Below are 27,046 nucleotides of genomic sequence, written 5' to 3' on the forward strand. Positions count from 1 at the left end.
TATAAAACACATTAAAGAACGTCCTTCAAGCAGCATGAAAATGGAATCTGGAAATGAAATCTGGATCTACTCAAAGGAATAAAGAGAACTGGAAATGGTAACTACATAATTAAATATTAAGAATTTTTCTTATTATTTAAATCTTTAAAAATAGTTTACTGTTTAAATAAAAATAATAACAATGTGTTGTGGGGCTTATGATATATGAATAAGTAAAATGTATGATAACAATAGCAGAAAGGCCCACAGGTGAGAAATGGAAGTATACTACAGTAAGGTTCACATACAATATGTGAAGTAGTATAATATAACTTGAAGGTGGATTGTGATGTTAAAGATATATACCCTAAACCAGTGGTTCTGAATCAGGGGTGATTTTGACCCCCGGAAGACATTTAGGAATGTCTGGAGACGTTTTTGGTTTCCAAAAGTGAAGGGGATACTACTGATATCTATTAGATAGAGGCCAGGGATGCTGCTAAACATTCCAAAATGCACAGGACAGTCCCCAAAACAAAGAATTACCTGGCCCAAAAAGTTAACAATGCTGAGATTAAGAAAACCTGGTATAAACTCTAAAGCAACCATTGAAATATAACCTTTCTTGCGGAAATTGACAGGCAGATCAAAAAATTTATATGGAAATTAAAGGGATGCAGGAAAGCCAAAAAAAATCTTTAAAAAGAAAAAAAAATCTTTAAAAAGAAGAACAAAGTTGGAAGACTTACACTTCCTGAGTTCACAACTTGCTACAAAGCTATAGTAATTAAGAGTGTGGTAACTCAAAATGGTCATAGATCTAAATGTAAAAGCTAGAGCTATAAAACACTTAGAAAATATAGGAGTAAATTTTCATGACCTTCAGTTAGGAAAGAGTTTCTTAGATATGACACCAAAAACACAGGCAACAAAAGAAAAAATAGATAAATTGGACTTTATCAAAATTTAAAACTTTTGTACTTCGAAGGATTCCATCAAGAAATTGAAAAGACAGCCCATAAAATGGGAGAAAATTTTTGCAAATCTTATATTTGATAAAGGTCTAGTATCCAGAATATATAAATAACTTTAACAAATCAAGAGTAAAAAGACAACCAAACTAAAAAACGAGCACAGGATCTAAATAGACAGCTCTCCAAAGAAAATATACAAATGGCCAATGAGCACAAGAAAAAAAAAATGCTCTACGTCATTAGTCATCAGGGAAATGCAAATCAAAACCACAATGAGATGCCACTGCACTCCTAGTGGGATGGCTCTAATAAAAAAAAAATAGTAAAAGTGTTGCCAAGGGTGTAAAGAAATTGGAACCCTCATACATTGCTGGTGGGACTGTAAAATGGTGCAGCTGCTTTGGAAAACAGTCTGGCAGTTCCTCAGAGTTAAACATAAAATTACCATATGACCCAGAAATTTCTCTCCCTCTCTCTATATATAGATGGATAGACGGACAGATAGATAGTTAGATATTCTCATCCCCATTAACAGTCACTCTCCATTGCCCCTCCTTCCAGCCCCCCGGCAACCACGGATCTATTTTATGTCTTTACGGATTTGCCTGTTCTGGACATGTCATACAAATGGAATCATACATGTGGCCTTTTGTGTTTGGCTCCTTTCACTTAACATAATGTTTTGAGATTCATCCATGCTGTAGCATGCATCGGTATTTCATTCCTTTTATGACTGAATAATATTCCATTGTATGGATATGTCACACTTTGTTTACCATTCATCAGTTGGTGGACATTTGGGTTCTTCCCATTTTTTGGTTATTATGAATAATGCTGCTATGAACATTTGTGTACATGTTTTTGAGTGGACATATGTTTTTAATTATCTCTCATGTATATTTAGGAGTGGAATTGCTGGGTCATTTGGTAAACTCTATGTTTGACCTTTTGAAGAATTGCCAAACTGTTTTTCCAAAGTGGCTTCACCATTTTATGGTCTCTCCAACAGTGTATGAAGGTTCTAACTTCTCCATATCCTCAACACTTCTTACTGTTATTTTTTAAAGAAAAATTATTATAACCATTGTAGTGGATGTGAAATGGTATCTCATAGTGGTTTTGATTTGCATTTCCCTAATGACTAATGATACTTAACGTCTTTTCATATGCATATTAGCCATTTGTATATCTCCTTTGGAGAAATATCTATTTAGATTCTTTGCACATTTTAAATTGGGTTGTCTTTTTACTGTTGCGTTGTAAGAGTTTTTTATATATTCTGGATACTAGTCCCTTATCACAGCGGTCCCCAACATTTTTGGCACCAGGGGCTGGTTTCTTGGAAGACAGTTTTTCCACGGACCAGGGGCGGAAGGGGGGGGGGGATCGTTCAGGTAGTAATGCAAGCAATGGGGAGCAGCAGATGAAGCTTTGCTCACTTGCCCACTGCTCACCTCCTGCTGTGCAGCCCGGTTCCTAACAGGCCAAGGACTGGTACCAGTCCACAGCCTGGAGGTTGTGGACCCCTACCTTAACAGATATATAATTTACAAAGATTTTCTTCTATTCTGTGGGTTGTATTTTCACTTTCTTGATAGTGTCCTTTGAAGCACAAAAGTTTTTAATTTTGATGAAGTCAAATTTATCTATTTTTCTTTTGTCACTTGTGCTTTTGGCATTATATTTAAGAAACCATTGTTTAATCCAAGGTCACAAAGATTTAAGTCTAGGTTTTCTTCTAAGAGTTTTATAGTTTTAGCTCTTACATTTATATCTTTGACCCATTTAGGGCCAATTTCTGTATATCGTGTGAAGTAAAGATCCAAATTCATTCTTTTGTATGTATATTGTCCCAGCACCATTTGTTGAAGAGACTATTCTTTGACTATTGAATGGATGTACCACCATTTTGAAAAATCGATTGGCCATAGACGTGTGGGTTTGTTTCTGGACTCTCAGTTCTATTCCAGTGATCTATATGCCTATCCTTATGACAATACCGCACTATTTTAATTTCTCTAGTTTTGTAGTAAGTTTTGAAATTGGGATGTATGAGTCTTCCAGATTTTTGTTTTTCAAGATTACTTCGTTTTTTCTGAGTTCCTTACATTTCCATATGAATTTTAGGATCACCTTGTTAATTTCTAAAGAAGAAAGGAAGTTGGAGTTTTGAAAAGTTTGTATTGAATATGTAGATCAATTTGGGGTGTATGACCATTTTAGCACTATTAATCTTCTAATCCATGAACACCTGTGTTTTTCCATTTATTTAGTTCTTTAATTTATTTCAACAATATTATGTAGTTTTCAGTGTACAAGTCTTACACTTCTTTTGTTAATCTTTTTCTAAGTATTTTGTTGCTTTTATTCCATCGTAAATGGAATTATTTTGTTAATTTCACTTTGAAATTGTTCACTGCTAGTGTAGAGAAAGACAACTGATTTTTTATTTTTAAATTTTAAAAAATCTTATTATTTTTTTAAAAAATAAATTTATTTATTTATTTTTGGCTGCACTGTGTCTTTGTTGCTGTGCACAGGCATTCTCTAGTTGCGGCTAGTGGGGGCTACTCTTTGTTGTGGTGCACGGGCTTCTCACTGCAGTGGCTTGTCTTGTTGCAGAGCATGGGCTCTAGGCATGCGGGCTTCAGTAGTTGTGGCACGAGGGCTCAGTAGTTGTGGCTCACGGGCTCTAAAGTGCAGGCTCAGTAGTTGTGACACGGGCTTAGTTGCTCCGCAGCATGTGGGATTTTCCTGGACCAGGGATCGAACCCATGTCCCCTGCATTGGCAGGCAGATTCTTAACCACTGCGCCACCAGGGAAGTCCCACAACTGATTTTCTTATACTGATGTTTTATCTTGAGACCTTAGTGAACTTGTTCTTTAGCTGTAATAGTCTTTTTTTTTAAACATCTTTATTGGAGTATAATTGCTTTACAATGTTGTGTTAGTTTCTGCTGTATAACAAAGTGAATCAGCTATATGTATACATATATCCCCACATCCCCTCCCTCTTGTGTCTCCCTCCCACCCTCCCTATCCCACCCCTCTAGGTGATCACACAGCACTGAGCTGATCTCCCTGTGCAATACAGCTGCTTCCCACTAGCTATCTATTTTACATTTGGTAGTGTATATATGTCAGTGCTACTCTCTCACTTTGTCCCAGCTTACCCTTCCCACTCCCCGTGTCCTCAAGTCCATTCTCTATGTCTGTGTCTTTATTCCTGTCCTGCCCCTCGGTTCGTGAGAACCTTTTTTTTTTTTTTAGTTTCCATATATATGTGTTAGCATACGGTATTTGTTTTTCTCTTTCTGACTTACTTCACTCTGTATGACAGACTCTATGTCCATCCACCTCACTACAAATAACTCAATTTCGTTTCTTTTTATGGCTGAGTAATATTCCATTGTATATATGTGCCACATCTTCTTTATCCATTCATCTGTTGATGGACACTTAGGTTGCTTCCATGTCCTGGCTATTGTAAATAGAGCTGCAATGAACATTGTGGTACATGACTCTTTTTGAATTATGGTTTTCTCAGGGTATATGCCCAGTAGAGGGATTGCTGGGTCGTATGGTAGTTCTATTTGTAGTTTTTTAAGGAACCCCCATACTGTTCTCCATAGTGGCTGTATCAATTTACATTCCAACCAACAGTGCAAGAGGGTTCCCTTTTCCCCACACCCTCTCCAGCAATTACCGTTTGTAGATTTTTTGATGATGGCCATTCTGACCGGTGTGAGATGATATTTCATTGTACTTTTGACTTGCATTTCTCTAATGATTAATGATGTTGAGCATTCTTTCTTGTGTTTGTTGGTAATCTGTATATCTTCTTTGGAGAAATGTCTACTTAGGTCTTCTGCCCATTTTTGGATTGGGTTATTTGTTCTTCTGATATTGAGCTGCATGAGCTGCTTGTAAATTTTGGAGATTAATCCTTTGTCAGTTGCTTCATTTGCAAATATTTTCTCCCATTCTGAGGGTTGTCTTTTGGTCTTGTTTATGGTTTCCTTTGCTGTGCAAAAGCTTTTAAGTTTCATTAGGTCCCATTTGTTTATTTTTGTTTTTATTTCTATTTCTCTAGGAGGTTAGGATTTTCTATATACAAGATGATATCATCAGCCAGAGGACTGGAGAGGAGGGAAAGGATGTGACCCTCCTCCTGCATCTCATTTGTGAACATGTTTGTTCTGATTCAAGTCAGATACTTTTATGATTCAAGTTAACTGTTTTATGAAGGTTATATCATTCTATTCCGGGAAGAAAATGTTTTATGGAAGCCAGACTCTGAATGCAGATTTAAATTTTGGAATTCTCTTTGGTAAAGACAAAGTAGAACAAATCAAGATGGTTTCTTTCTTTCTCTTTCCACCTTCCTTTTCTTCCAAGCAAAAGGTGTTGACAAAATGCCAGAGTAGAGTGAAAGTACTGTTCTTTGGAGATCTTAATGTTAAAAATTTGAAAAGATTTTAGTCTAAAAGTTCAGATACAACCATATGTAGGTATAGGATTTGACAGGACACTGACAAAATGTAGTGAACATCTATTCTATCTTCCACTTCCCATCCGTACACCCTTCTTTGGTAACAACACTTCAGTTTTCCTCCGGAGGATCACCTCTCCCTGACTTCCATTCCAGGCAGGTTGAGTGGTATTGATATCACCCCAAGATCCAGGGCTGGGCATGTGACTCAAGCCTGGCCAACTAGAGAAGTTTCCCCCTGTGGCCACAGAGGTTGGTTCAGGGATGGACACAGAGTCCAATTCAAGCCAATGAGAGACTCAGAATTTTTATTTGAACTATCAGGGAAGAGAAGTTATCTTTTCAAAGGGGAATTAGCCTTTAAGGATGTCGGCCTGGCAATGCTGGCAGCCATCATGCATATCTTGATTTGTGGAGCCTGAGAATGAAGCCAATGCGATGGAAAGCAGAATAGATAGATGGAGAGAGACTGGTTCCTAATGACATCTTAGAGTTCCTGGACTTTTCAGTTATGTGATTCAGTAAATTCCTTTTAGATAGTTCCAGCACTGTATCAGGCTCTGAGGAGTCTGTCCTCAGAATCTCAAAATCTTGGTGGCTGTGCTAGGTATTTCGTTTGCCCCTCCAAATGCACTTTCTACCCTTTTCCACCCTGCTTTCTTCCTTGGGAGGCTGACCTGTATGGACCACATCGGTGGGCTTCCTTGCCCTCTGACTTTTGGTTGATTTTGGGCAATGGGAATGAAACAAGTTTTAGTTTCATTCTCCTGTGGCCAAATCCCAGGAATTGGGAAAAAAAAAAGTGGGAGGGAGAAGAAGAAAAAAAGTCTTAAACTAATAGGCTGTCAGTTGTCGAGTTTTCCACCCACATGTCTGCCCAGTATTCCTATGGGAAAATCAGTGGTACAGTTTAGAAAGAGGAAATCATACACTCCTTTTTAATTTTAATTTATTGCTGTCAACAACTCCCCAAGACAATATTAATGTCTTCTATATGAAGATTCCCAGCAAACAGATGCCTAAGAAAGGTAACTTCAGGATAATAATTTCAGAGGGATAAGAAGTAAAAAATCCTAAGTCTAGCATGGACAAAATCATGAAGGCATTTGAAAGTAGTATTTCTCATTGACAATCAAGTAAAACCAAGTGCACTGCAACAGATGGTATACAAATCAAATCCTGGTACAGCACAGTTTGGGGGACTATTTAAATTAATCCATTTGAAGTTTATTGAATTGTTAGAATTCAATTTTAGTGAATATATTATAATATCCAGTTCTGTATAATAAAGCTATTTTTAAATGTCCCAGCTGACATCCCCAACTGCCCTAGTACTATTCATTACTGCTTTGAAACTGTGGACACGATGGATTCCACTGAATGAGAAATACTGTATGACAAAAGATTCATAATTCCTTGTCTGTCTAATAGTCAACGTATTTAACAGGATAATGTATTATGTATAATATATAGCACCAGTTGAATTCCTGTGAAATGTTAACTATTCTAACTCAAATTTGACATATGTTTTAAAATGTTTGGGATATCATTCATTGATTTTTAAAAAGATGGTACTTCCTGGTAAGCAGCAGCTCAGAGTAGAAAGAGCACTGGACCTGGAGTCAGATGCAACGCAGGTTGTTTTCACTAAACGCTCTAATATCCTTTCCAGATCTAATGTTCTATTACCTTTTACTACTAAATCTCGAGAGTTTGGTTATTTGAGGTAATTTTTAGGTGGCTTTAAAGTTGTTATCGTCAAGTTTGTTTCTTTTTAAAGGTTAGCTTTGAAAATGGAATTTGGTAAGGAAAGGCGTTGGGAGGAGACAGTTTCATTGTTTTTTGTATTTTCCACAAATCTGCTGTCACATGTCTTTTAATCACTTGTTAATAGCAGTCAACCCCCCTTTACTCTGTCACTAAAAGTTGGAAAGGTGTCTGGGAAGGAGATTCCAACGAGCAGCAGCAGTCCTTTCTGCCATAAGCCAAGAGAGAAGCACTACCCGAGAGACTAGATTGCTGTGGTGTCTTTACATAAGTGGCTCAAATTCCCATGATTAAATAGCTTAGACTTTATTAAGAGAGTTCACTTCAGCGAATGCTGCTTTTGTTCTCAGATTTCCTTCTTCCCAACCCCACTTATATTTACATCTCCACATCAATGTCTGACCAATAGAAATCAAAAGCCTAAAATGTCCAGAAGTGATCTCAACATCTTCCTCTCCAATCCTGCTTCACTCGTGTATTTCCAGTCTTAACAATATCACTATCCCACTGGGTGTAGCCAAGCTCAAAACCTTGGCGTCATTCTTGACTCCTTCTTCTCCCTCGTTGCCCATTCCCCAGTCTTGCCCTTCTCCAATCCACCCTTCACACTGTGGCTGCCAAAGTGCTCTTTCTAAAAAGTAAATATGATCACAGAGCTTCCCTGCATAAAATGCTTTCATGACTCCTTTTCACCTACTCGATAAAACTCAAAGTCTTCTTTCAGTACCTGTATACATTTCTAGCCCAATCCACTGCCGCTCCCTGCCATTGCTCTGAGCCCTTTACACTCCAGCTACATGAACTGCTCAGTTACCCAAACACACCATGGTCTTTCGTGATTGTGACTTTGCATGTGAAATTTCCTCTGCTACTTTCTCAGCTTACTTTTCTTCATGTTCCCATAGCATTTCCACATACTAGTATTATAACTCTTGTCACGCTATATTGTAGTTACTTCTTTACTTGTTTTTCTTCACTACCATACTGTCAGTTCCCTGTTTTGGGAGAAGGTAAACATTGTAGAGGAGATTCAGACTCTGGATACTTCTAGGTGGCATTTAACCCTGCTTTGGACCGTGAGACACTATGCTCTTCTCTGATGCTTTCTTTTTCTCCTTGTCCCAGCCCTCCCCCTGGTGGAGGTGTTAAGGAACAGTGGAATGGTCACATGGCCAAAGATAAGACAAAGCAGCCTGGCTGATCCACAACCTGGATAAACATCTGCCTCTTATCATTTTTTAAACAACTGCAAAGCTGGCTAATGGGCCTTGAATTTAGGGTGGCCTGGCAGGAGCTTTCTGTCTTACCACGTATCAGTTGGGAGACCCTGATTTCAATCCCCAGCGCTGTAATGAGGTGTGGGCGGGGACGGTCAACACATCTATCCCTGATGGTCTCAAAGAACATCACACTACTGTCAAACAAAGAGCTCAAGAATTAGTTGGTGGAGATCTTCCTTGTTTTCTTCCTGTGTCTGAAGCTGAGACAAACCTTTCTGCAGGAACATTTGCCTTTGGATTACACCATAAAGCAAGGAATCTAATACCAGTCACGTCCACATGGTAGGTGTTCTCTCCAGTTGCAGTGGGCCTCACCTCCCAAAAAAAGTTATAGGGAAGGTCTATGTTCTGGTCTATCCCAGGACAATATCCAGTTATCACTGACTTCTGTCCCAGTTGAAGATAACCTAGTCTGTGAATCAGTATTTAGTTGCCCATGTGAGGCAGCCAGTTTCACAAGCACCCCTGGATGTAGAGTTCCCTAGGTATGGTGGCCCTAGGTGTATTCTGGATTGGTCTGGTTGGTGATTCTCAGGGAAGGACCTTGCCAGGCAGGTTAACAAAAATGGTTAGTTATCAGCCTGGTTGGGAGGAATCTTACCTCTAAAAACAACAAATTTTTAGAAAACATGATGAATTTATAATCATTACGGAAATTCTCCTTCATGGCTATTGTGAATTTTATCAGATACTATGTTACACTACAATGAGACTTCTAGCAGCAAGAATGGGTTTTAGTTTTAAGTGGGAGAAAAGGAAATTAATATAAGCTATTTGTCATCAGGAGAGACTACCTTTAAAAATCAAATAGCTCCCACAATGCCATTTCGAACATATGTCAAAGGCAAGGAAAGATGATCTGCTGTCTCAGGTGTCCACTTGGCTGTGTCCCAACTGAAGAAAAAGAATTCAGGTGCTACCAGGGTAACATGAAATAAAACAGAAACAGAACTGGTGGGAGTGGCCCCCTGAAGTTCTTAGGTTTCTATGTTCAGAGTAAAGATTACCCTACCCACAAAACGATCATTGATGACATCATTTATGATGCCTTTGCCCTTCAGTTGGCACTGCACAGGCACCGCTTGGTTCTTCACTACATCTGTAAAGTGCATTGCCACCAGCGGGGAGGTGTAGTTAACCTGTAGGTGGAAGAACAATGAATTCTAAGTGTCAGGAGGGGAGGGTATGTAGGGGACGGCAATAGGATGGAAGTGATCAGATAATCAGTGCAGGAGGATGGAACAACCTCCACAAAAGGAACTGAGTAAATCCCATGATGCCAAGTCACAAATGGCTAAAGCAACTGACATGCTCTCTCTGCCCTGGGACAGTGGAGAAATGACATATTTCTCTCATAAGTCAGTGTCAGTTGTCTGATTGTCCTCTGGGGAAAACCAATTCTAGCTCAGCGTGATATGATTTTCTAGATATCAGACCATGAATCAAACCAGAACTAGTATTTATCAAGTCTCCATGCTGGAGATGAAGTTTTCACTGCCCCAAGTCTCTAAGTGGGAGAAACAGGAAAGTGATTATTTGGGCATAATTTAGTGCAATGGCAAGTGATTTGTCTGCTCCTGGCTCTGCCACTAATTAGCTATGTGACCTTGGGCAAGTCACTTCCTCTCTCTGAACCCTAATCTCTCCATCTGTAAACTGAAGGAGTTAGGCCAGATGTGTCTGAGATTCCTCCAGATTTGGAAAGGAGCGGTTGGGATAGGAATTGGTAGAGGGAACTCCTAGTCTGGGCCAGCAGCTATTCACCCCTTTGCTACTACCTGCTGCTCCCTAATTCTCATAGATCCCAGCCAGCCCTTCCTTTGTCTCTGAGCCCTTTCTGACAGCAAAGACTGAAGGGAATACAGACTTACGTGAGTCAGTTTGCCATAGTAAGGGTAGTAACGGAGGTCAAAAGAAGCCGACTCTGGGTAGTAATTGATGGATCGGATGTCGTTTTCATCACCTCTCTGTAAGTAAAAGCAAGTACATATCAGGTGCTGGGTCACTCAGTGAGTTGGAGCCTGAGCTAAAGGGGCTTGTGTCCCAGGTGAAATCACTGTGTGACCCACAACTGTCTCAGGAAGACCACGAAAGCAGAATGGGGCATAGCTCAGCCCAGACTTATCCCCAGAGGAGTGTTTCCAGGGAGAGACTGTGCTTTGGCTTTTCAGTGCAAAGAACACTGAATAGAAGGCCCAGACCACGGAGGCTGAAGGTTCTCAGTATGGCTCTATGCTGGCTCCTAGGGGACCCAGGCAGAAGGGCTCCAAAGGGCTTGCAGTACCCAGTGTTGCTCTGGCAAGAGGGCCTACCATGCCAGCACCTCTCCAAAGAATCACACTGGTCCTGGTACCCAGTCTTGGACTTTGGAGCTGAGGCAGGTGTAAGTTGGAACATGCCTAGTAAATCCCACTCCACAACAACGTGCACACGGTGTGCTCATTTCTGGTTGAGGTCAGACCCAGTGCACAGGGACCTGATGCATAGGGACACAGCCTGTAGTTGGCTCACCTAAATGCACGTCTCTGACCACATTCTCTGAGGTGCTTAATTACAGGAGGTGGGGTCAGGAGGATAAGCAAGGGGGGAAATGATTAAATAAACAAGTCTACCCTAATCATATCATGTCGGGTAGGGGACTGCCCATTCTGCCCATGCGTTAGGCTTGCCCTAAATAGCAGAGGTCTAGAGGTTACTGGGGGCAAATAGTGCATCACTACTAGCAAATCACTCGGGTCATGTGATTACTTCTATCGATATAGTATAATGGCTCTTAGTATAAACTGAGCTCTCCTTAATTTATTCTAATAATTACCTCATCATGCTTGATTTCCACAAGTGGGTGTGGATTTGACCAGTGTTGATTATTATACAATGTATAATGATTCAGTGTTTTTTTTTTTAAAGGACAGTTCTCAGCAAGGTTCGCCATAAGCTGAAAAATGAATGGCTTTCACTAGGGAACTATAAGCAGGACTCAATCCAATTAATATGCTGGTTTAAGACTTTATGGTTTATTTATATATTCTTGTAAAAAGTAATGAAATTCATTTTTTTGTGAATGGTGTATGGAATCAGTTCCACCAGTTTGCAGTCACACCTCACGTGTGTATGTTTATACATGCTCACATATATGTGACCAGAATGAATGTCCTTCCTACCTTGTTCACCTAGCAAGCACTGCCTGACCTTTCAAAGCTCAACTTCAGTGTCACCACCTCTCATGTGGAACTAACCTTTCCCTCTTTAATGTCTTGACTGCACCTTTTTTTTTTTTTTTGCGGTACGCGGGCCTCTCACTGCTGCGGCCTCTCCCGTTGCGGAGCACAGACTCCGGACACGCAGGCTCAGCGGCCATGGCTCACGGACCCAGCTGCTCCGCGGCATGTGGGATCTTCCCGGACCGGGGCACGAACCCGTGTCCCCTGCATCGGCAGGCAGACTCTCAACCACTGCGCCACCAGGGAAGCCCCACACTGCACCTTTCATAGCACCTGTATTACTTGATGGCCCTGATTTCAGAGACGGAATCATATTTATCTTGGCACCCCCAACACCTAGCAAAGTACCTGGTACTTAATAAGTGATCCATAAATTCTTGCTGAATGTGAACTATTGACTGAATAAATGCTGCCTTTTGCTGCTTTCTGATCTGCCACGATCAAGACTGGAGTTTTGAGCAGCATTTCTGGTACTGAGAATGGGGTTACCCGGCTTCACACATTTGCAAGACAACCGTCCAGGACTGGGGGTGTAGTAGGTGTTACCAAACAGGAGGGAGCTACTGCCAACTTTAAGAAGCAAACCCCAGCAAACCCAAGATCTTTGTAGGCTTTTTCCTACAAAGGAGCTAATTGGCACAAATGAGATAGGAGTTAATGGTCCCTTGAAGGACAGTTAATTAGCATATTAATGGAGTTCTGTTTATACTTCCCTTGTAGTCATTTGTTATTGCAACACCCAGTGCCACTGGTCATTGCTGCAAAAAGTGAAATCAGTTTTATTTATTTATTTATTTTTGTATTGCTATATATGTTATATTGTAAAATATGTCAAAGAGTATGGAGGCTACACACACACACACACACACACACACACACACACACACACACGATTTAAAGAAGAAGAAAATTGACCCCTGAAGACCTCCACCCAAGTTAAGAAACAGATCAGAGCCTGTCTTTCCACAAACACTACCTCACTTTTGTGATATCATTCCCTTGCTTTTTTTTTGTGAAATCAGTTTTAAAAGCAGGGACTAATGACTCTAATGAAAGCTGCTTGTTTAGTTCAAAGAAACAAGTAATTAGAGCAAAAGTGTAAACAGAATTTCCGTTAATGACTTGGCACATTGTTGTTTCCTGCTGTGGCTCTCAGCTGAGGTTCAGTCTTTGGCTTTCACAGGTATAAATCAGCACACACACACACAAACACTACACACACGAATACACATGAATGGAATGCTTTCTGGAAACAGGGAGGCCTGAAGGTATAAATGGAGGTGTAGTTATGAAAAGATTAACCCTTTCCCTAACCCTTAGGAAACCATCCATGGTAAAGCCCTTGGAAGGGACGACCCACCCTTTTGCATGAAACAGATGTGCTAACAGTACTTACTCAAAAGGGCACTTTACCTGAACTTTGCAGGAAACCTTCACAGGGTCTCCAGGCTCAGGACGAAAGCCAACAATCTAGCAAAAGAAAACCAGCGTGTTTTTAAAAAACAAAAACCAAAACAGATTTGACAGTAAAAATATGGCTTTTCTAAATCCCCCTTGAGTTGTCCTTCCTTTAGGCATAAACATGATCTATTTTGCCCTCTCAGAAATGTTACAGAAAGCAGAAAATGCCAAGTATCTTCTGAGCTGCTCAGCTCAGCTTACTTCTTATTTTATTTGTGCCTGATATTCATACAGTGGTAACTGCAGCAGGATTACCCTGAAAATGTAAAGAACGTACTGGGTCAAGAGGAGTGTGCCTGGTAAGGCTCTGCCACACCTGAGGCATGGCAGGAGAGAAGGAAAATGCATTTCTTGTGATATAAGAATTGTCCCAGGCTTCCCTGGTGGCGCAGTGGTTGAGAGTCTGCCTGCTAATGCAGGGGACACAGGTTCATGCCCCAGTCCAGGAAGATCCCACATGCCGCGGAGCGGCTGGGCCCGTGAGCCATGGCCGCTGAGCCTGCGCGTCCGGAGCCTGTGCTCCGCAACGGGAGAGGCCACAGCAGTGAGAGGCCCGCGTACCGCAAAAAAAATTTTTTTAAATAATAAAATAAATAAAAAAATAAGAATTGTCCCCCATGCCACCCCCATGTCAGTCCCCTGTTCCAAACAGCTCAAGATCTCATTCCTGACAGAGCATCAAAGGTTTAGGGGTGCTGGAGAAGAATCAAAATAGAAAGTGTTCAGGGAGAAAAGGAATTATTGCTTGGTAGTTTTATCTGGTTGTTTGTATTAGTGACACTCTTGGTAAAAATGGCCAAACTTACAGTGTATGAAGACAGAGCCGAAAGAGAAATGTAGCGGCCAGAGCCTTCCTACCCAACTCATCCACTTATCATAGACAGAGTGACAAGGGCCAATATACCCGGTTCATCTTTAGAAGGATGCAGGGCTGTCCAGTAGAGTAGCCAAAAGTAGGGTCCTCCAGGCCAGAGCAGTTCTTCAGGAAGGAGCGCTTAAATTGGCAGGCCTTCTTGTCCTCATCCTCATCACCATCTTGGATGAAGTATTGGCCCGGGGGGCAATCTACGTTCATTTCCTCTTGAAGACTGTCGTTATAACCTAAAGTGTGGGCGGCAAAGGGTCATGTTAGATAGGTACTACAGAGGAAGGCCATGTTTTCAGTAGTTCTCTTCCCTAGTTTCCTTTCTCCAGGAACTTGCTTGTGCTCCTCTGAAAGCCCACTCAGTTTGTCCTAGGGCCTGTGACCTGGCATCAGGTGCCCAAGGCCCTTCATCAGCAACATCCCTCCAAGAAGCCTTCTGGGCTGGTCCCCTCAGCCCACTTTGATTGCTTGTCCCCTTGCTTTTCATTCCCTTGAACTTCTTCGATATCTGTCTCTGGATTGTATGTTTATCGCTTTATAACTTTTCTCTATTTTTCATTATTTCTTTTCTGATACGGTAAATTGTAAACTTGGAGGGCTGCCTTTCCTACTTCTGGGAGAGGAATAGGCAAAATAGTAGATGGATTTTGGAAGAAGGATTGAATCATATCGAGGCATGGCATATATAAGGAGGCAAAGCCCCTGGGTTAAATATCTTTAAGTTCAGCCTAGGGAAACATCTCTCTTTGAGGTCAATGAGAGGCACCCGATGCAAGACAGTGAAGAGTGTGTGTTGTGGGACAGGAGGAAGGGGGAGGACAAAGAGGAGGAGATAAACCAGCTCCTCATTCTTTACAGAGGGAAGTTAGCACTGCAAAATAGAAGCTTAGGTTGAAAGACAGAAAACAATGACAACCATAGGGTCTCCACTGAGAGGGTGAGGGGGTGAGATCTTGTCTACTGAGACCTGAGGCACTCAGAGTTAGTGTCCCTTTACACTGGATGGAATTTAACATGTGCCCAAGGTACATATATCAGGGAGAGAGCTGAAAAGGGCTATCTGTGAGCTGACTCTTTGGGCTACTAGATGCCAGAGAACTGGGCTTTAGAAATTACTGCATTATTTCCAGTTTGGTTCTAAATGATGGAATCCAGTTAGTCCTGTTAGATCCAGCCCCCATGCATTCATGTTCCAAGTAGCTCAGTTTTTTAGAGGAGATTGTGCACCTACAATCCACCAGTGTTGAAACTCCAAACGTAACTGGGAATTTTAAATCTATTCTAATTATGGCTAAGCCTTTATTTGTCCTTTGACAAAGCTACATTCAATTCAAGGTTTTGTTTTAATCTCTCTCTCTCTCTTTTTTTTTTTTAGAGTAAACTATGTTCAAATAGCAACTTTCTAAATAGAAGCTCTAATCATGTGCTCCTTGTTTCTCTTGAGGTAGTTCCATTAAAAATACTGTGACATGGACATGACCCTTATTGCAAAATCCCTGTCCTCATGGGAATGAAATTGATACTCTGGGATGTCTATTTCAGAGATGTGTTCCTTTTTAACAGGGCATATTATCTACACTTAGGAAGTAAAAAACCCAATGCTTTTCCTAATGTTCCCCACCTGTGTCATCAGGTCAGAACTGATATTTCTGCATCTACTACCTTCTCAGAGGAATTTCCTCGCCAGAGATTCTGGCAGTACATTTGCAATAGCTCACAAACATTTTGAAAGAAAAGAAGATATTGTACTGCCTATGATGCCCAAAACATTTTGGGGAGCCAAAAGTGGAACTACATGGATTCAAAAAGAACCCAGCCCCTCTAATTTTACAGGTGAGGAATCTGAAGCTCAGATTTAAGCAAGATGACACTGAGCATTACCAATACAAAGCTGAGTTTCTAACTCCTGGTCATATGGCAGCAACAAAGAATTATGAAAAGCAGAACTTCTCGAGCTTTAATGGACATACAGATCACCTGCGGATCCCCATTCAGCAGGTCTGGGTGGAGCCTGAGATTCTGCCTTTCCAACAAACTCCCAAGTGACGCTGATGGGTCACACTTTGAGTAGCAAGGGTGTCGAGAACAGAAACAAGGGTTTAAATTTAACACTACTGCTACTGGGAGACTTTGATCACATTTCTTCTCCTTTCTGAGCCTTAGTTCCCCCAATGGGGACGATAGACTCTGCTATGCAGGGTTAAAGTTCAGTGACAACATTTACACATTTAAATAACACTTCCTATCACATAAGAGAATCCTCTTAATTCAGTGCACATTCTGTTGGCCACCCCCATCACCCCACTTCAGCCAGGCCAGGGAAACCAAACCTGGCTTTTTTTCCACAAATAATAGGTGCAGTAAACCCATGGGGGCTCCTCTTTGATAGCTGGATAAATACAGAGACTGTGTGCTCTGTGTTTAACCTTAACCAAGCTGCTACCTCAGTTTTCACCCTGTGTAAGGGCTTCTCAGAAAGCCATTCATTCACCCCTGAAAATGTATCTGATGATGCTATAGAAAACACTTGCTATCAAAATGTTGGAGTGAGTGCCACCCAGAGATTCTTCCTCTAACTCCCTTTTGGACTGCTATTTAAATGAAGACACTTTTTCTCCTCCTTTAAGATGGATCATCTCCAAGAAATGAATTCTCTTACCTTGAGAAAACATAGGAGGCAAGAATCTTCCTGTTCTGGAGAACACTCTTCTTTTCTCACCACTACCTCCCCCCGAATTATCTTTTTTTTTTTTTTTTTTTTTTTGCGGTATGCGGGCCTCTCACTGCTGTGGCCTCTCCCGTTGCGGAGCACAGACTCCGGACGCGCAGGCCCAGTGGCCATGGCCCACAGGCCCAGCAGCTCCGCAGCATGTGGGATCCTCCCGGACCGGGGCACGAACCCCCGTCTCCTGCATCGGCAGGTGGATTCCCAACCACTGCGCCACCAGGGAAGCCCCCAAATTATCTTTTATAATTGATCATTATTGAGCCATCTGGATGTGCCCAGGACATAACTAGGTGCTATAGGGTGTTCAGGAGGAGAAAACAAGTTCTCTGCCCCAATGAACTTATCATCTTACTGGCTTATATGCTTGCAAGGCAACATACAATCACAAACCACAGCAGTTTTGATTGTATCTGCAGGTGCTGAGGGGGATGCATGGTAAGGAAAAACCAGAATGGGCAGTGTTAGTAAGACTGGGATTTCTGAGCCAAGTGAATTTTGAATTTTGAGTTCCCACCCATCACCTTTCCAAAGAGATTCTCACCATTCAGAGGAACTTACCCTGGAGAAAGCCATTTAGACTAATCACATAATGCTGCCAAGTGTCAGGTTCAGAAACGTTGAAGTTGAAGTTAAGGCTATGGGCGAAGGGTCTGATCATAACTCCTGGCAATGAAAACAGGTCTTGGATATATTAACCCATTCTTGGGATAATTTTTTTGTATCGATTCCCATGAAACCATTTCCCCCCAGGCAATCAAAATGAAAAGGACCATAATTTGCTAAGTACCATTTTACTTTTACTCTTAATAATTGAATCCCTAAGTCATTACCGGGAAGAGCCAAAGTTAATTGAAGCTGAACATGCTGTGCAAGCAGATTTCTGTCCAGCAAGTTCTGACAGCACAGGGTATTTGGGCACTCACCAGGAGGCTTCACCCTCTCAGTGAAGGTCGGCATGTAAGGACTGATGGTCAGAAATAGCGTGTACATGCAGAGGGTGATCACAGCGGCCAGGGAAGCATAGAAGAAGAAGTAAATGACTAAGATCAGGCCTGCAGAACAATCACAGATGAGGGTGGTCAGTGCTGGCCAACAAGCCCTGCCTCTGCATTTGAACTCATGAACCAGAACCAACCCAAACACGTGACATGGCTTTTTGTTTAATTCCCCAGATTCAGCATGTCCTTGCTTATTCAGGTTTCACCAATTTGAAATTGGTGAGAATTGCGTCAGAGGTCTGATTGCAGTTTACCTTTACAGCATCTCCGATGGAAGGGCTTGCTGAGCAAATGATGACCGTGAACGAGATTACAGGGGCGTGGAGTTTAAAGTACTGCAGAGGGCAAATTGCCTGGGAGTCCTCTGGGCAATGGTTGATGTCCTAAGTACAAATCATTCTTCGCTATTCATTAAAGTAGGTGCCCTAAAGAGTCCTAGCAGCTTGGTTCCAGTGATTATATGTATTTGCAAGTGATGAAAACAGCATTTCTTTTCACATAGCCTATAATTCAAACCTTTGATTCGTTTCCACTGGGTGTGCCTCTAATGAAGGCAAAGTGAGGTTTCACTTTACGTATTTCAAATCTTCTTTATCTTTGGCAAAACTCTAAGTGACTCTGCTTTTCAAAAAGAACACTGACGCAGGATGGGGAAGGGAAGAGGGGCAAACTGTACTTAATTACTGACACCTGCTACCTGTGAGCTCAGCCTGTGAGCTATAAGTTATAGAACCTCCTGGCACCCCCGATTCCTCACAGGTAAAATGGGGATAAGTTCAGCACTTACCTCATATTCTGATCAATATCCCTAACACTATCTGAAATTCAGCCTTTCCTTACATCCTGTCCTGACTCTACCACTTCCTAACTGTTTAATCTTAGACATGCTATTTACCTCTCTGGGCCTCAATTTCCTCATCTGTAAGATGAGGATAATAATAGTACTTACTTCTTAACATTGAATAATGCATATAAATAGCACAGCACAGAGCCTGGCATATACTAAGTGCTCTGTAAGTGGCAGTCTTCATCATTGTTATTATTAATATTATTATTGCCATAGGACCAGAAGCACAGTTGTGTGAATTCTTCCTCTGTGGGCTGGATTAGCACTAGGTTTGCCCCAGGATTAGGCAGCACAGAATGAGTGAATGAGCATGAGATTGCTGCTGAGAAGCTCTTTCAAGTCCTCCTTGGGGCTCTCTCAGAAAATAATATCTAGCTCCACTCACAGCAGTGACATGATGTCAGAGCTACAGATTTGAACTGAATCATGAACCAGAAACTGGAACAAACCACATAGCTTTGCTGTACCCCAAACCAAATCCAAATATTAATTTTTTATAAGCAGATATTCATTTTAATTATTATTTATTTATTAAATATTAAATTTTAAGTTGAACCATGAACCAAATAAAATGAACCAAAAAAAAATAGAATAAAAGGAGTAGGGAAAAGGAGAAAAAAATTCTTACTAATCTAACTAGAAGTGAACCTTTATGTTTTATAAGATGAACTAAAGCAGAACTGGAATATGAACACATTGATTCAGTTGGAGTCCCTGGAGAAGAAACAGCAGCACCTCGTGTGCTTGTGATACTTGGCTGCTGCCCGCCTGCTGTCCTGATGGGATGTGCCCTGTGACTCCTCCTCCAACCCTCTATCCCCATCCCCATCCTGGGAACCGATCAACAGCTGGAGCCATCCTGGGGGACCAGAAGGCTCAGTTTCATGGATGAGAGGAAAGCAATAGAATACAGGTACATTCCTCTGGAGATATCTTCCTTCTTGCCCAGGATGTGTGGCCAGGAAGCTGTAGATGGGAGAAGGGCACTAGCAAGGAGTCCCCTCAGCTTTGCCCAGGAGTCTGTGCCCTGGAGTCTGTGATAGGCTAACTGTCTCAGCTACACCACCCCCTGCCCCCGGCAAAACCAAGCACTGTACCCACCTGAACCCATTGATCCCTCCAACCCTTTCTGCTCCAAATGTCCAAGTTTTACTTGGGCTGTTCCTCTAGGTAATCCAGGGTTTTCTCCTGAATGTCCCACCCAAGTTTGGATAGACCATTATATCTTGAATAGACTAGGTACCCACGATCCCAACTCTTCAGTCCTTCCACTAAAACACCCCATCAGGTCCTGAGGCCCTATCCATCAGGGCCTTGCTCATTGCTAGAGTTCATGAAGACAGCATGATGTTCTGGCAAGAGAATGAACTCCAGTGTTCATCCAAGCTGGGTTTGAATCCCAGTACTGCCACTTTATTAACTGTGTGACTTTAGATAAGTTACTTACCCTCTCTAAGCCTCAGTTTCTGCATCTGTAAAATGGGGATAATAATATTACTACCTCATATAGTTCTTGTCAGTACCCAATAAAATAACATAAAGCTCCTAAGAATAGAAGTTGCCCAGCTATCAGGGGAAAAGCCCAGAATATAATAATAGGCTGGGTGAATATGTTGGTCATTTTGATGTCCAGGCTGGGACAGTGTTAGTAAGTGCTAAGTGGCACCTAGTTCTCAAGCAGGAGGGCAGCAAGGCATGTGGCGGCCTAGGCATTAGCATCACTATTTGCCCTTTGCCCAGGGGTAGCCCGGGCTCTCCTTAGACCCGCTACCCCGAGGCCTGGATACGGCCTACCGTGCAGTGTCCCCACTGCCATATATTCCCTGGGCACTTGAACCTTCCTCCCTCATCCCCACTTGTTGGCCTATGGATTGTTCTCCGCAGGCGCAGTTGGGATCAGCTCATCTGGTTAAGTTCCAATGGCTGGCTGTTTAAGGGTTAACGTAGGGCTCCCTCTCCCAGAATCACACTTGCATTTCACAAGGCCTGTTTTTCCAGTCCTCTTTAGGCAAGGGAGAAACAGCTGTGCCCCCTTTTGGAGCCCCAGTGAGTGTCCAGCATTTGTCTGCAGCTTCCAGAACGTCGGAATGTTCCTTGAATGGTACATTTGTTCCAGTTGAGAGTTCGAGGGATGGGCAGGGGTGGGGCTGGGAACTGAAGAGGGGTGAAGGGAGGTGGGTGTTGTTCAGAGCCCCACACCTGCTATTGCTAATTCCAGGCAGCAGGGCTGGCTGTTTCACCCTGACTGAGCTGAATTAGAAACATAAACTACAAAGGAGGGAATTCTCAGCCAAAGGGGCCTTTAGAAGGCATGACCATCGACTTTAGCAACCTAGACCCTTGGCACTGGGGGACTCTTATTTTATCCATAGAGTTATCTATTGTTTTCTTCTGTGGGTTAACTGAATTCAAACCAGCGGCTGCTCTTTTCCTGGGATGTTCAGAGACTATGGCGAGTGTGAATTTTACCACAAGCTGAATCTCCTGATAAGGATCAGCATTAATAGTTCAAGAGGTGAGTAGGACCCTGGGAGAGGCGTGCTGGGGAAGCTGTGAAGTAAAGGTGGTGGCAGCATGTGGTACAAAGAGGAAATGCTGGGGACCGCAATTCTGCCATTGATCAAGCAATATGGGGACTCAGCTTTAAATTGCTAGAAATGATCCCTTTAACCCATTTCTCTCTATACACCATGGGATCGATCGCAAAGCACATGCAAGCTGGGGCCAGGGGCAGCCGTGGCTCTCCTTCACTGATATTACGAGGTGAAATGATGAGGCTGTACAAACCCTTGGTCAGGTTAGCAGGGTCTTGGGTCTCGTATCTTAGGAATAGTCTTCTGCATAGTACTTTGTACTTTACAATTTTAACATCTTATTGGAGCCTCAGGCTGATCCTGTGAGAGAGGTAAGGCAGATACTGTTTCCTTCATTAAGCAGGTGAGGAAACTGAGGCTCAGAGAAGATAAACGATGAGCCCAAAGTTACAGATAGAAAGTGACAGGGCTGGGGCTTCAAAGAAATCTGCACTTTTTCAACTCATTCTTACTGTCTCTCTGCACTGCAAATGCTATCGAGCCCAGTGTATTTCAGCTATACAATCAAGTTTGTTCACCCACTTGGGAGTTTGTTCTGATGAGATCTGCCCATTAATTTCCCTAGGCAGTGATCCTGTTACATGAAGTGCTAGAGAACTTTGCAGACAAGCCCATCCAACGTATGGTAAAGGAGTCCTGGACACCAAGCCAAAAGCAAAGGACACCCGACTGGGGCATTGGGACAACTGGGACTTACTCCAACTCTGACCTGTTCGGGCCAGAGACATCCTTTTCTCCGGATCCCACAGGTACTCGTTCACGATCTGCCATTTCCGCCACCAGGCACTGCCTGTTTCCTGAGCCTGACTCTCTTCCTCTTCCTTTTCCTCTTCTTCTTTCCCCTCCTCTTCTTCCTCCTCCTCCTCCTCCAAATCAGGTACCACCATCACCCGAGCCTCTTCTTCTGCTTCTTCCTCTTCATCTGCTAAGTAGTTCTGATTCACTTCATCCTGATCATCCTGAAACAGTGACAAAACACAATCCCCTTTTTGGAGAAGAAGATTTCCAATGGCACATCCCACCAGCCAAAATAAATGGAAAACGACTCAATATTTGGAGATGCTTCAGATGTCCACTTACCCATAAACATACCTGTTGTTACAAGAGGCAGATTTCTTTCTCTCAGTTCTTTTGCAGGAAATATCCTTTCTATGACCCATTTTGACCCAATATTCTTTCCATAGAGGTGCAAGTTTTATTATCGGCTTCAGGCATTTGGGCTGTTCCCCTAGGACTGCTCATGTCATTACTCTGTCCTGGGGCCTTGGCTTCCCACTTAACTTTGTCTGGCCTGTCAGGGCAGAGCTGAGCTCAACACTGGAGGATGGAGTAGTTTTAGACACTCGTGTCCGTGATGGCAAATTCTCAGTCCAAGCCAGCTTTGTCCTAACACCCTGTACACTTTCAGCTGCTCAACCTCACCATCCTAACTTGTGGCTAAAAATAGCCTGGGACAGACATCAGGAGGAGAGGCCAGCTGCTGTACCCCTCCTCAAAGCTTAGACTGCCTTCCCGACAGAAAACAAGAGATGGGGGCGTTACTTGCTGCTTCTCTGACTGTTGCCCACACTGGAACCTCCTCCTGCCTTAAGCAGGTTGGACAGACCACCTGAGGGCTGGCACGGCAACTGATACGTCATCTTCCCCCCACCAACCCCATACCCTAGGCAGAAGTCTGGGCACGCAGCAAATGCTCAGCACATATTTGTTGATTGACTGATTGCAGCCATTACTTGAGATCTGAAACTGTAATCTTCTCCGAGTGGTTCTAAGAAAATTAAACAAACAAACAAAAAACAACAACAAAAAAAAGAAAGACCCAGACTTCACCAAATGGTATTTCCAATGCCTCCCAGCCATGGGCTGGAGGGTTGGATCTTTGCTCTTTGTGGGTCTGAGGCCACCGTCCCTTCTCTCTGCTGTCCAAATCTGAAGAGTGGCGGGGCCTGTGCACCTGTTGGGGTTGGATGTGTCAAATGATAGAAGCCAGGGGCTCTGTGCTGCACCCTCCCTGCCTGATTCCTCAAAGGCCGTTTAGAGGACACTCAGCTAAAAGGGCTGCCATGGCCGGGGGGGAGGGTCAGAAAACTGGATTGTTCAGAATCAGTAAAAGTGATACAGCGTGACAAGGCTATACTCTCAGCATTCAGTCTGCCCGGCGCTATCTAGCTCTTGATTATAAGCACTCTTGAATCGCTCTCTAGTTTGTTCAAATGTACAGCTTTATGTCACGTGCCATATGAGCACTGACAGGGACCTTGAAGATTCACTTCTCCATGTGAGGCCCAGAGAGGGGACAGGATCTAGCCAAAATCACTCAGCAAGGTCATGATAGAGCTGACAGTCTCAGAACCATGCTTCCTGATACCCTGGACAATGTGATGCTTCTCACACTGAGCACAAGTGCCTAGAGGCGGTTTAGCAGAGGTGGTTTATGGAGGATGACGATGTGTTAGATTCTGCGTTCCCAAGAGACTGGAGGTGCTTATAGTCAAAGATTTCTAACTCTGACAAGGACTCACAGAGTAAGGCTTAGGAAAGTAAACCTCATCACTCAATGTTGAATGGATTCATAAATGTTCTTAAATCTCTTTCCCTTGTGTTTGAACATATGTACCCATTTGACCTCCAGAATGACATTCTGAGCACCCGGGGGCAGGGTCCATATTTTCTAACTCCTTGATGGGGAGCCCGCAGCTAGGTAACCAGCAGGTACTGAACAAACGTCAGTGATAACTGCCTGACTGAAAACTCCTGAACCAGAGCTCTGGGGGAATGCTCTCACAGAGCTTGCTGCTCTGGCCTCAGCGCTCATTTGGACTGTAGTGGGTAGTCATCATGGCCCCCAGAGAATCTAATGCAACTGAGAATCTCAGAGAATTTGAAGTATAACATTTCAACGTGGAGACATTTATATTCCCTTTATATTTTCTGGAAAACTTCCTTTTCTCTCCTTGTTGCCTGTTTGCCTGCCCTCCACCAAGGAGGCAGCTGGCTTTGGCCTCAGCCTGATCTTATTTGTAGATATGAGCTCTCACGATAATCCCATTAAAGATGGCTTGTCATTAAAGCTTTACCCTCCCGGGAAGAATTAACCTTCTCAGAGCTAATTTCCCCACGGCTCTCACACTGCCTGAGCTTCAGGAACCGCAAATATCTTTTCCCCTCTCCCCTGCTTCCAGGTATAGGAGAACCTCACGTTGTACAAGAGAGGCACTTTTGTGCAACTAACTATTTAACGGAATCCAGCAGGGAATCCTTTGGTAATGAGAGGGTCTGTTTTTGTCAGTTTCCTAAAGTGGCACTGCCCTCATGTGATAGTGTATGTGAGTGTGCTGGGGCCATCGTGTTGCCCTAAAAGGAAAGAGTCTGAAGGGCAGAAGGTGGCTCCATTTTGAGCACTCTAAATATATAAACATATAAACAAATATATAAACAAACAGTATGACCCGAAAGGTAAATTTGTGCCCTGCATTGAGTAACACCCTGTAAACATTCGAACAGTTGGTTAATTGTCAAAGAGACATTAGCACCCGATTATTCACTGCATCAAATAATTTCTTTTTAAATTTGATCAAGTAGCCCCTATAAAGAGCAAGTTCCCCTGATGCATTTAAAATCCAAACCAGTTGACAAATAATTGAAATTATACACAACGCTTTAGCAGCATTATAGAGAAAAGATGCGAAGTAAGGAATAGTTATGTATGCCCTACAGACTGTGACTGCTCTGAGACCTGGTAGGGACTTTGGGGATGTCAAAAGAGAGATTCTACAAACTGTGGCTGGAAAGTTACGAGAAGCCCTCCGCAGGTTGATACGGGGTTGGAGGAATTCGTGTCTGCCTCTGCTGGCTGTTGACAGTCTCCACTTAGCTCCCTGGTTATATAAGTGGACATTCCCCCCCAAAAATGGATTAAGCTTTGTTTCTTCCTGGGGCCCAGATCACAACCCTCTCTGGGGGAGGTTTCAGAATATACCTCCCCGCAAAGAAAACTACTGCATGCGGCATATATTCATGATTTCTAGCAAAGTAAACGCAAAGAAACTTTGGGTTCAAAAAAATTTCTAATGCACCCTGGAGATAAATGGTGACATTGAAGTCGGGGTGCGTGAGTGTTGGGCAGGGCAGGGTGGCAGGCAGGGAGGCAATGGGTGGTGGAGAATCAGAGGGCTAGGGAGTGGCATGCTGCAAATATGATGGAAAGAGCACAGGATCAGAAGTCAGGAAACTTACATTCTCACTTTGGCTCTTCCAGTAACTTGCAAGTCACTCCTGTGCTCTGAGCCCCAGCAGCCTCCTTTACATAATGAGGGGTTCTGGAGAGATGATGTCTAGGACTGCTCCCAACTTCTATCTAGGATTCCATGCTTTTAGCCATCGTTTGGAATTTCTGCTTTAGAAAAGAGCAGCTGGGTTCCTAAGAAGCTACCACCCAAAGCGACTGAGACAGCTGGGTAGGCAGCGCCTTTCATTTCCTCTTCCCCTTCCCTTCTCTCTTGGCTAAATTTCTTGCTCTCGGAATGAAACCTCTATTCCCAGACTCCAAAAGGTCTGTTCAAATTCTAGACTCCCACGAAAAAATTTTAGAAGTCCCCCTTATTCTCTGGCATCTTCCCCTTCCCTTATGTTTGTTGCACAGGAAGAGGGGCTTCCTCTTTCAATCCAGCAATTTAGGGTGCAGTGGGGTACTGGGAGTCACTGCTCGAGCTTGAAACAATGGGCTTCCTTAAACTTCATTGTTCCTGCCCATCTTAAGGAGAAGCAGCCCTAAGCCACCACCTACACATCCCCCAACCCACCCCACTAAAAAGGGACAGCAAAATATTCTGCTCCCTGGGACTCACAAGTCTGTAGCGATAACCGTATGGAAAGGCCGGAGCCCTTCTGGACCGGAGCTGCCTTCTCATGGCTGTTCAGTGGGCAGAGACGCGGCAGAGGCAGGCAAGTGGCTGAGAGCTCTGGAGCTTCTGCTGGTACAGGAGACACTGGTTGCTGGGGATACTTGGCGCCTAGTAAAAGTGAACCCTCCTGGCATGAGCCCTTCCCCAAAATAATCTAACATGCCCCTCTCTCATTGGTTGGCCCCTTCCCTGAATCAAAGGAAAGCCCTTATGGAAAAGCAAGCTCATCATTACAGGGAGGGGGAGATATTCTGGGTCACGAGGATGAGCGACTCACCCCCCCGCCCCGAACTTCATGTCTCTTCTCACTCCCTGCTCTTCTCTAGCGCCTGAGCTACTATGGACCCAATGGAAATCTTAAGTTGTGTTCTTCTCAACTGAGAGTTGGATATCAGTGTGTGCAGGGGGTGGGGCGTGGGTGGGAGTTGGGGGTGAGGGGAGTTGGCCAAGAATAACTTTCTTTTTTCATAAGGCTGATCTCATGCAAAAGGATCTAGGGTGTCAGGAAAGATTCCCTTTGCTCTCCCCACCTCCCCCTCCACACACACCAAGCCACCTACGATATTCCTTATTTGTGTCAATCCACCAGCCCCTTAAAGGTGGATTATGCGTTCTGATTTTAGAGGCCAGGCTCCTGCTTTGCCCCTCCCTGCCCAAAGAGGATCTTGGACATAAGAAGCCTTTTTCTAGCCTACATGTCAGAATGACCCCATCAGCACTACCCCTCACACACACACACCCCTTGGAATCCTGGCCAAATTTCTGTAGTGGTTGAGCTCTATATTTATCCCTTAGCATCAGGGCAGGGAACAAGCCAGAACTTTGCAGTGTCAGTTTCCCAGACATATATAACTCCTGAAGCCAATGTGGGATCCAACAAAAGAAAAATTAGTAAAAACAGCCAAGAACATTGTATAGCATTTTTGGTTTGTTTG

At 43.1% G+C, this 27,046-nt stretch overlaps 1 protein-coding gene across 2 annotated transcripts; it reads right to left on the bottom strand.

Moving 5' to 3' along the window:
- Positions 1–5,758: 5,758 nt before the first annotated feature.
- ATP1B4 (ATPase Na+/K+ transporting family member beta 4) lies at positions 5,759–26,132 on the bottom strand. Of its 2 annotated transcripts, none has more exons than XM_060002479.1 (8): positions 26,055–26,132; positions 21,917–22,166; positions 17,692–17,820; positions 17,327–17,431; positions 14,080–14,276; positions 13,128–13,184; positions 10,365–10,460; positions 5,759–9,632 (listed from the first exon to the last, which is right to left on the bottom strand). In XM_060002479.1, exons 1-8 carry the CDS (start codon positions 26,115–26,117, stop codon positions 9,471–9,473), a joined length of 1,059 nt encoding a protein of 352 aa, XP_059858462.1. In that variant the 5' UTR covers positions 26,118–26,132; the 3' UTR covers positions 5,759–9,470. The 2 variants fall into 2 exon arrangements, with proteins under 2 accessions (XP_059858462.1, XP_059858461.1); XM_060002478.1 differs by having other exon boundaries at positions 21,905–22,166.
- Between the last annotated feature and the right edge of the window lie 914 nt (positions 26,133–27,046).

Source organism: Delphinus delphis, chromosome X, assembly GCF_949987515.2.
Source record: "Delphinus delphis chromosome X, mDelDel1.2, whole genome shotgun sequence".
NCBI classification, from domain to species: Eukaryota; Metazoa; Chordata; class Mammalia; order Artiodactyla; family Delphinidae; genus Delphinus; species Delphinus delphis.

Bases quoted from the DNA above. Each gene is read 5' to 3' on its own strand.
- ATP1B4 (XM_060002478.1), bottom strand. From the start codon at position 26,117: ATGAGAAGGCAGCTCCGGTCCAGAAGGGCTCCGGCCTTTCCATACGGT. The intron at 22,167-26,054 runs GTGAGTCCCAGG...TCACTGTTTCAG, and splicing joins ACGGTTATCGCTACAGACTT to GATGATCAGGATGAAGTGAA. The intron at 17,432-17,691 runs GTGAGTGCCCAA...TTTCATTGCCAG, and splicing joins TGAGAGGGTGAAGCCTCCTG to GAGTTATGATCAGACCCTTC.